The sequence below is a fragment of the Corvus kubaryi genome, unplaced genomic scaffold, assembly GCF_017639235.1.
Source record: "Corvus kubaryi isolate FWS band 111438036 unplaced genomic scaffold, C.kubaryi_AGA036_p1.0 68, whole genome shotgun sequence".
In the NCBI taxonomy this organism is placed as follows: Eukaryota; Metazoa; Chordata; class Aves; order Passeriformes; family Corvidae; genus Corvus; species Corvus kubaryi.
In genome coordinates, this window is record NW_024582056.1 from 5,059,993 (window position 1) to 5,070,730 (window position 10,738).

General features: G+C 36.1%; 1 protein-coding gene across 3 annotated transcripts in view; it reads left to right on the forward strand.

The window, feature by feature from the left end:
• Nucleotides 1-9,112, forward strand: part of LOC121674448 (cadherin-12) — a 430,502-nt gene extending 421,390 nt beyond the window's left edge. For 2 of the 3 annotated variants that reach the window (XM_042048820.1, XM_042048822.1), the window contains 2 exons: nt 3,656-3,907; nt 7,453-9,112. In XM_042048820.1, the coding sequence (XP_041904754.1) occupies nt 3,656-3,907; nt 7,453-7,952 (752 nt within the window). In that variant the 3' untranslated portion in view covers nt 7,953-9,112. Of the gene's footprint in view, nt 1-3,655; nt 3,908-7,452 lie in introns of those variants that run through there. The other variant, XM_042048821.1, reaches the window with a different exon arrangement.
• Nucleotides 9,113-10,738: the final 1,626 nt, after the last annotated feature.

Genomic DNA, 10,738 nt, shown 5'->3' on the forward strand with positions numbered 1-10,738 from the left:
AGAGAAAAAGAAGTATTTCAGCTATTAGAGGATCTTTAAATAACTGTGATAAACTTTTAATATAAAAGGATTTAAATTACACTTCAAAGAAAGAACACCCAAGAACATCCAACAAAGTTCAAAAACTTTCAGATGTGCAAGTTATAAGTATCACTATTAAAAAAAAAAGTATATAGTTCTTAATTTTTTAATTGCTGTTTTCAATTTAAATTTGAGATTACCTCGATTGTGAGGTAAAGGTTCCTTTCTTGAGAATTAAGTGATCCAAACCCTTAAAAGTGCTAGAAATGAATAATACACCAATTGAAATAAAATTGGAAAAGCCTTTTTATTTACCCTTTTAAAAAATGTACTTAAAATTATATATATGGCCCACATTATTTTTGAAGCCATGCACCATTGACACTATTGATATGGTTATGTAATAGGAACTTAAAGTCAACAACATAAGCTAACTATTATTCCTGAAGAAACTTCAGGAAGAAATAAATTTGAAAAAATAAACTGTGCTTATTTTCTCTTTCTGTATAGCTCTCCTGTGAAACTGATGCAATGAAAATGGTTTATTCCCAAACTTACTGGTGACTTCTATCTTAGTGTGTCATAGATTGTTAAAGTTAAAAAGATTGAACAGATGAGAGAAGAATTTCACTCAAGGATTTGTAAATAGAGTATATAATGAGACAATTCATAATATTGCAGACATGAATAACAGTATCTTAAAAAAACCAAAACTATGTAGATCAGAGGGCATTTTATCAGAGGGAATTCAATTTTCTTGAGACAGACAGCTCAATAAATATGAAGGTCAACTTTACAACAGATTCAAGTTCTCTTACATCTGTTCTTGGAAGGTTAGGGCGTTACTTGTCTCTGGAAGATATTTCAAGGCCCATATGGGTAATATCTTCACAATTACATAGTCTTAGAACATGAACACCATGTATTTCTAAATACCTTTGGTTTTTTTGGTAAAGATTTCTTTAAAGTAGGAGCTTTAATTTCTTTTTTCCCATCTGTTTCCTAAAATCTCCTTTAACTTCACCAAGATTTTTTTTTTAAATAATTACAAAATTTTGCTTTAAATAGAAGTCTTCTCAGGTAGTTTTAACAGATTTTATTAATCAAAGGAATCTAAACTTAATAAATCCATACAGTAATTACAGCTTTTGTAAAGTGTGCTTAGCATATGAGTGTGGTGAGGAAATTGTTCAAATATTATTAGATAATTAAATTTCCCTGTTTAAACTAGTAGTGTTGACACTGAGATGACTTTGGATCTCAGTAATCTGTTAATGAAGCTTCATGACTGTATAGAAACAAGTGCAATATTCTGATAAAAAGTGGAAATGGCCAAGATACACACTTTTAAAAGCATTTCTTAACACTTAGAAAAAAAAAGAAAAAAAAAGGAAAAAGTATGCTATTTGTTACAATGTAAGGAACAAAAAAAACATCATAAAAACCTTTTTTCATTATCAGTGATTTTAGAAAAAAATCTGCCCAAACAAAAACCTCTTTTTCAGTATCTTTTGCCTTTTGTAGGCCAAAAATGTGGAGGAAGTTCTGCTCTCTGAACAATTTAGAGGTATAATAAAACAACCTTATTATCACTCCAGAAACCTTTTAAAAACAAGTACCATTTTCTTTTAAGTTAGCAATTATGTTAGTAACAAGCAGGTACTTTGTGAAAGGAATGTTTTCTCTTTTTTGAGGACACAGTGCTGTTCACTGTGCTACAATTAATGCTTTTACAAGCAAAGGTGCCATTTAACATTTTTAAATACATCAAAAAGCCCTAATCCCCGTGCTATTCTATACAACTAAAAATCATGGGTGGTCTGATACTTCAGCAGGTGTAACATAATTGTGGTGCACTCAAGGGAACCCAGGCCCCATACTTCAGAACATAACAAGGACTGGAGCAAGCAAGAAGTTCAAGGTTGCCTTTCAGTAGTACTGAGACCAATTTACCATGTTAATAAAAGTGATGCCCTGGCAGAGCTGGAGTGCTTCCAAAGGGACTGCAGATCTCCATCTTTCTGCTCTGCTGGCCTCTGCTCTCTACAGGGCAGCCTCCATGTGGAGTACACTCCATTCCTCATGTAAGAGACAGAATTTCCTTTTCTCATGCATATCCTATAAATTAATTTATTGCCAACAGACTGAAGAACCAGAAGCTATCTTAGCTTCTCCAGGCTTGTCTGTGTAGAGTTCAAACACCTGCCTGTGTTCATATTCTCAAAAGAATTTCGAGTAATTGAATGGGTTCATAAAAAAGCAACAAAATTGTTCAAAATCAAGGAGTTAAGAGGTTGATCTTATTGATTCTTCTCAAAGAGGATGGAAAGTCATTTAGTTGCATTGTAAGCTATTAAAGTGATCTTTAGCATTGCAATTAGAAGAAAAAAGTAAAAGAATATAAATAATTCTAATCATTGAAATATGGAAAAATAATAGAAAAAAAGATTAAACTAAATGTCTTCAAATTAGTTCTTAGACTTTTTATATAGTGCAGGTGATTAATCATAGAGAGAAAGAAAAAGCTGAAAATGGAAGCTGGTTTGATGAAAACTATTTTGAGACATTTTTGCTTTTCAAAACTAAGTGTAACTGAACTTGACCTGTCCACGTTTGAGTTTGATAAAAAGGAGGTGTCTGAAGCATGTTTTTAGTCATGCACCTTCTCGCTGGTGTCTAATCATAACATACATAATTTTGGATATTTAGGGTTCCTTCTTATTTTCCTTAATCAGAACTCCATACCAGTATTTGAGTGTGAAATTCAGAGCCCTTAATTCCTCTACCTAGTAACAAAACTCTAAGGCATGAAAGCCATTGCGTGACATCTCCTAAAAAATATAATAAAGAATATGGGTGAGATGGAAAAATGCTAACAACAGCAAGTCACCTTCATTCAGTTCTGTCATCTTATTAATTCCCTGCTAAATTAATTTTGGTTTTGCTTTTAATGTAATTCTTTTAATCTTTACATCATTCCCTTGCTACTTTGATTCAGGAAAAGCAGCAATAACTAACTCAGAAGAAATGACAAAATCTAGAAGTGGACTAATTGATGGAAACTGTACTGATTTTCAAGTACTCAGCTCATTTCTCTAGTTATTTTTAATGGGGAAGGAAAGCTAAAGTAATAGCACATTTTCCAGCTATATTAATTTGAATTTTTAAGGAAATTAATTAGTTGATAGAGACATGATCCTAAATCCATATGCAATCAAAATCCTTTGGACCACAGGCTTAGAATGTAAGGAGATAAGGAGAAAAGAAAAACTGAAAAGCCTTCTGAATTATACTTGTAATGTTTTGTTTGGGTTTTTAAAATTATTATTATCTTCTTTGAAATTTCAGCTGGTTTAAAACCAGCTTTTTTTTTTTTTATTTTCAACAACCAGCTTTGTTTTGTTTCAAAACAAGTTTACAAGAAAAGGAATATTGTTTAAGGCTCTGCAAAAAATAACGGTACCAGTCAGAATACAATGCCTTCTGTAATGACAAAGCAAGGCAATTACATAATGCATGTCGTTCACCAAGTTTCAAATATGAAATAACAGAAATATGAAATACAGGTGATACAAGCTACAATATGAAATGAAGTACACAATAAAAATCTGCTAATGACTGTCATGTTTTACAGACAACACAGCTGGGATTGAAACCAGGAGAAATGGCTACAGCAGAAGGCAGCAAGAGCTGTACTTCCTTCCAGTAGTAATAGAAGACAGCAGTTACCCTGTCCAGAGCAGCACAAGCACTTTGACTATCCGTGTTTGCAGATGTGATTCTGATGGCACCATCCAGTCCTGCAATGTGGAAGCAATCTTCTTACCAGTTGGCCTCAGCACAGGAGCACTGATTGCAATCTTGTTGTGTATTGTTATACTTCTAGGTTAGTTCTCATGAAACCCTGCAAAGTGCATTATTCTGATTATTCACTAGCTTCACCTAGTGTTTAACAAAAGCCATTGAAAATGTGTGGCAGTTTACTTCTAGAAAAATATCCCAAAGCACTGACCATGACCATGAATCTCCCAATCTATGCAATATCTCTTATTGCATGAAGAGAACCAGTGGAACTCAAATCATAGTTTTTTTCTCTGAAATAGTTTTAAATATCTTTCTTGAAAGATTAAATTTTTAGATTATTACTAAGGTAATAAGTCCTATTGACAGTAACAGCAGTAAGGACATATTAAGAGCCTTTATTTAATTCTTCATGGCCACTTGAGCAAAAGGAGAATGAAGAAATGAAAGAGGAGAAAATAATTGTAATGCAGATTGTTACTGGCCATATCCAAATAAAGCTTCACGGGAAGATTTTTTATTTCAGGCAGACATGGATTTCATAAGGTGGCATTGTTATCTGTTCTACCTTATATTTAAATACTGCCTTATTTACAGCATATCCACAGCAGTCAATACCCATGTGCATCTTATATGTAATATAGGCTTATCAACTGCTAATGAAATAAAAACAGCTTTATAGCTTATACATGCACAATATGGGCTGCAGAAATCACACTGAGTCTTACAAATGCTGGCCTATGCCTCTTTTCCATACTAGTAGGCTTCCAAGATCCCATGATGGTCTAATGCATATCCAAAACCAGCTCCTGACACAGAATATAACATGTGGATGCCTCTTTGCATCTAGATGATACAGTTGCCACTTAAGTAAATTACTAAGACTCAAGGTTACATAAATAGCTTCTGAGTAAAAGTGGATAAAAGTCAGGATTTCTGCTTTGTGTCAAAAAATTATTTTGTAAGAATTTTTTTTTTTTCAAATCAGAACAAGAATGGCAAATGGCCACACTTGTCATGGAGTAGCAGTTAATATTATGAATGCACTCATTCTGAAGAATTTAAAACAAAACCAAAAAATCTAAAATAACTTACATCCGTTTTTTTTTTTTTAAGCAAGAAGAATGCTGTCTCCTTTGCCACAATTCCAGTTAGAGCAGGATGGATACCCCACAACTTCTCTGGGCAACATGTTTCACTGCTTGACATCCTGGTGATAAAGAAGCTTTTTTCCTTACATTTTAATGGAATTTACTGCATTTCAATTTGTGCCCATTGCCTCTTGTCCTATGATAGGACACCCTTCAGAAAAGCCTGGCTCTATCTTTACTTCCATCCATCAGGTATTTATTCACATTGATAAGATCCCCCAAGCCTTCTCTTCTCCAGAATGAATGGACCTGGCCCTCTTAGCCTGTCCTTGTGCGGCAGATGTTCCAATCCCTTAGTCTTCTTTGTGGCTCTACATTACATTGGACTTACTCCAGGGAGTCCATGTTTGTCTTGTAATGAGGAGCCCAGAACTGGGCCCAGCAGTCCAAGTGTGCATAAGCAGAGCTGAGCAGCAATGATCCTCTCACTAGAACTGCTAACAATGCTCTCCTATGCAGCCCCAATGCTGTTGATTTTCCTTGACACAATGGTACATTGATGGCTCATGGCGAACTTGTTGCCCACCAGGATCGCAAGGCCTCATCTATCAAGCTGCTTTCTGGTCAGTTGGCCAACAGCATCCACAGCGTGCAGTTACTCCTCTCCATGTGTGGGACTTGGAATTTCTGTTTGTTGAATATCATGGAGCTCCTTCTGTCCCACTCCCTCAGCCTGATGAGATCCCTTTAAATGGTGGCACAACTGCTCTTCTTTATTGCCTGAACACTTGCTGAGGGTGCTCTCAATCCCACAATTCAGGCCATTTATGAAAATATTAAACAAAAGTAGTCCCAGTATCAAATCCTGTGGTACTTTTTTAGTGACTGGCTTCCATCTGGCCTTTGAAATGTCACTCACAACCTTTACAGTCTGGCAGTTTGGCAGCTTTGCAATGTACCTCACCATCTGCTTGTATAGTCCACACTTTTTCAGGTTTTCTGAGAAGATTGTTATGAAAGTTAACATCAAAAGCTTTGCTAAAGTTAAGATAAAATTAATGCACTTTCTGCCTTCATTAACCACTCACCTCTTTGTAGAAGGCTATCAAGCGAGTTAAGCACAATTTCATCTTCATAAATCCATGCCTGCTAGTCTTCTGCCCCTTCTTAGTTTCCAGAATTATTTTCTCCATCACTTCCCTCAGAATCAAGGTGAGACTGACTAGTTGGTAGTTCCCTAGCTCATTCTTCTTGCCCTACTTGAAGATAGGAGTGAGACTTGCTCCAGTCCTCAGAAACCTCTCCGAGTTCCCATGACCTTTCAAAAATTATCACAAATAGCCTCACAATGATAGCAGCCACCTTCCTCATCATTCATGGTGTATCTCACCATATCACATGTACTTGTGTGTCCAGTTTGTTTAAGCATCCCCTAACCTGATCCTCTTCCACCAAGAATAATTCTTGCGTGTTCCAGACTTACCCTCTTGTCTCAGAGACCTGGAATTACTGAAGGACAACTTTACCAAAAAAAGACAGAGGCAAAGAAGCTGCTGACTAGGTTGGCTTTTTCCATGTCACTTGGCAACAGTTCCTCTGCCCCATTCAGCAGTGGGCACACATTTACTCTACCTTTCTACCTTTTTTTTCTGTCTTGTACAAGCCCATCTTGCTGCCCTTCATGTCCCTTTTGAGACAGCACCACAGGTGCTTTGTCTTTCCTAACCACATTCCTGCGTGTTCAGACTGTCACTGTATATTCCTCCTGGCTCACCTCTCTGCTTTCAATTCTTAGATGCCTCTTTTTTTACAGCTGAGTTTAGTCAAGAGCTTCTTATTCATCAGTGCAGGCCACCTGCTGCCTTTTCTTGATTTCCTGCTCCTCAGGTTGGACCACTATTGAGTTTGGAGGAGGTGATACTTGAAAATCAACCAGCTCTCCTGGACCCCTCTTCTCTCCAGAACCTTATAACATGTGATTTTTCGAAGCAGATCCCTGAAGAGGCCAAAGTACATTGTATAAAAAGCTTTAGTAGGGTTATTTTTTCTGTATTTCAAAAATTCCAAATTCAAAATTGTTTGAGTTATTTATTATTCAAAATTCCAATTTATTTTTTTTTCTTTAATACTTTGTGGGTTGGTTTTTTGGTTTAGGGTTTTATTCTTGTCTTCAAAGTGTAAATTTAGGGTTCTTTTCTCTATTTTGCTATGGAAGACATTTAAAAAAAAAAATCACATCTGTATCTCTCTCAACTAAAAACCTGAAGTCCTGTTGAATTCTATTTGTTTGCAAAGCAAACCAGCAGGAAAATTATTTGGTACTTTCTTCAGCAGTACAGCAAGCACTTAGGAAAGTTAGACTCATATATCAAAAAGCAAATGATTTTTCATTGGCTTGAGCACTGCTAAGCGCTGCTCTTTTCTAAGGACAAAAGTCCCTTTGATTGCCTGTGGCTTTCAAAGAAAGATATAACGATGTGTCATCAGAGTATTAAATTATTTCTGTGCATGTCTTAACTTCAGTTGTCTCTCATTACAGTCATTGTGGTCCTGTATGTAGCACTACGGAGGCAGAAGAAAAAGGACACCCTGATGACCTCTAAAGAAGACATCAGAGATAATGTTATCCATTATGATGATGAAGGAGGTGGAGAAGAGGACACCCAGGCTTTTGACATAGGTGCCCTGAGGAATCCCAAAGTGATTGAAGATAACAAAATACGCAGGGACATAAAACCAGACACCTTGCGTTTTCCGCGCCACAGACCACCAGCGGAAGATAACACAGACATAAGAGATTTCATTAATCACAGGCTGCAGGAAAATGATGTAGATCCATCTGCTCCCCCTTATGACTCCTTGGCAACCTATGCTTATGAAGGAAACGGATCTGTAGCAGAGTCTCTCAGCTCTATAGACTCCCTCACTACAGAGGCAGATCAGGATTATGACTATCTGAGTGACTGGGGACCTCGCTTTAAGATCTTGGCAGACATGTTTGGAGAAGAAGAAAGTTATAACCCTGACAAAGTCACTTAAGTACAACCACAACAGTGAAATAGAAAGAAAAGCAAACCAACAAGAAATTTAAAAGATAAACCGAAGCTTTATATAGGACACAATTACTTTGATTATAAAAGACAGCAATTGTTTCCAGCAAGTTACAACATTTCTCATACCGTCAGTTTTGGTTTGATTTGCGAAAGAATGATAAATCCCGTAACATACACAGGTTTTCGTTGTTGTTATTTTGTTACTCTGGAATTACACTGAGACAAGCTCAGGCCTACAAGGTGCAGTTTACTGACCTGACTTAGAAAGAAGGTAGCTTTCTGGCATCACGGTGGAAGAGTGGTAGCTTTTTCGTAATTCCACTAAAGTGCCTATTGAAACTTTTATCATTTAAGTGGTAAACTGTCTGCTGTGATGGTGTTACAAAACTGAATGGTAAATCAGACACGAACTCTAAGACAAGAAGCAATAGCAACATGCTGACTTCTTTTAGAAAAAAATGGAGATCACTTCCTGGAGTATCTAATGACTAGAACTATGGGGGAGGAGGGTGTTGTGTACATTGTGTTTGGGGGTTATGTTTGTTGTCTTTTTTTTTTAAAGAAAACAGTATGTCAAGACATCACATTTCCTCTTCCAAAGTTTCACTGAAAATTTTAATTTGAAATGCTGTTGCTCACTCTGAAGATGTAAAGCCCAAATTAAAAAGGAAAAGAGCATATATCAATGAATATTTAAAATGTTCATACAAATTATGACATTTTTCCAAAATAATAAAAAGATGAAAGCAGATATTCCTTTATGTGAAGGAAATTTCCCTTGGCTCTCCCTCTTCTTTTGAAATGAGACTATTGTTACAATGTAAAAGTGGAAAGGGTTTTTAAAAACTATTATTGTATTTTTAGTACCAAGACACCTTTTCCCTTGTAAGTATCACTAAAGAAGTACATGTAAAGAACTCCACACCACTTTTCTTTGCAATTAGATTGTTACTGTGTAGGCATCATATGCATATATATTATAAATATAGTCATTTTTCCATTGATCATCTGCTACAGTTCAGCATATCACTGTATTTCACTGCCACACCCACAGCAAACATTTTAGAAAACCTTTTGAGGTTGGACACTTTATTAATTTTGATCTTGACAAAATTTAAACAGAGGCAGAATAAAAATATAAACCAGCACATTTGTCCACTCTTTATGTACATACCCATGCCTAGATGCAGCTGTGCAGATGGCAGAAGTTCAGACGTGCACAAGGCATTATGCCTTGGAAGATCTCTTGCAAAACTATTTTATGTAACTTTTTCTGATGATCTAAGGCATAGACATTTTGTAAGACAATGGTTTATGGCCCCCAAACTGCATATATCCTTATATTCTCCTTCCAAAGTCTCTGCAGTGCTATACAATCTGTTTGAGCTCTACTCATGATTAATGGCACTGCCAAGGTCAACCTGACTCTTTCTTGAATCAGAAGTCTTTTATTAACCTCAGGTCTATAGCTTACTTTTTGTATAGCTAAAGAATTAATAAATATTAGATATACTTAGCTCATAAGTCTGATATCAAAGTGCATGAGTTTCCCTTTACCCTCTGGAGGGTAAACGTAAAGAAAGGGGAGGGGAAATGTAAAGATATTTCAGCTTTATATAAATTAATCTCTCAAAGAGACTTTGAAAGGTGCATATTATAAATTGGACAGGGTTGCATCAAAAGCACGACTGGCATACCTTCTACAAGCAGCGCGCTGAGGAAGAGACTCAGCATATGGAAACAAGGAAGTTTTGCATTTTTATTGTTTACAGGAAAGGTATCCTTTGCTCCCTGAAAGACAGACTAAACCAATAAAAGCTCCCTCCTCACATGACAGGAAAGCAGATGAAGTGATGGAGCCTATTTGACAGCATAGAAGTTTTCCTGTGGAAGATTATGTTTTAAATTTTCACACATCTTGACAGTATATCAAAAGCAACTTGAGATTGCACAGTGGGCCTAAAACAGAGCACTGGGAAAAAAAAGAAATATTTATATTTTCTACTAGTCACAACTGAGACTTGATTCATACAAGAGTCACACTTCTGGAAGTAATTAGCAAAGCTTCCTCATGTAGTGTATGCATGGCAATGCTTCTTACCCTGTTGCCACAACTAAAACAGCTGACACTGCGCATTTTCAGATGTGCAGTCCCATAGCCAAACTCTGCTCTTAGCAACTCTATTCATCCTTTATATGCATTCAACTAGTAAAGTCAACGTAAGTGAGAGCAGTGTTTGACCTTTTGACATTATGAGGAATGCTTGCTCCCGAGGAAATTCTCTGTTATTTGTAGTGGATACTGGCTGAACATTAGTTCTCTTGGATAGGTAGGCATTTGATCAAAGCTGGACAGTCTCTGTGTGAGCCTGACTTCCAAAATGGGTAGACAGAAAATAGGGTCTTTAACATGCTGTACACACAATGTGTGTGTGAGAGTGAGTTGCTCAATGTTAAATTAATACCAAATTGAATACCAAGTGTATATTTTTGGCATTTAAGAGGTTTCTAGCTGAAATGTTTCTATCACATAATTAATAGACATCCAGGAAGATTTCAGAAAAAAACCATAATATGTAATTGTTAACAAAATTGCCCTAAAATATATAATTAAAATATTTGAAGACCATTTTTGAAGAGTGATCGAACAATTTTAATAGGGGTTTTTTTTTGTAAACAGCTCTGCTAGAACTAAGGAAAAGAATTGCTTTTCATTTATGCATAATCTGGAATCCAGGAAATTTGTGTTTAATTCCATGTTCTTTCACTCCC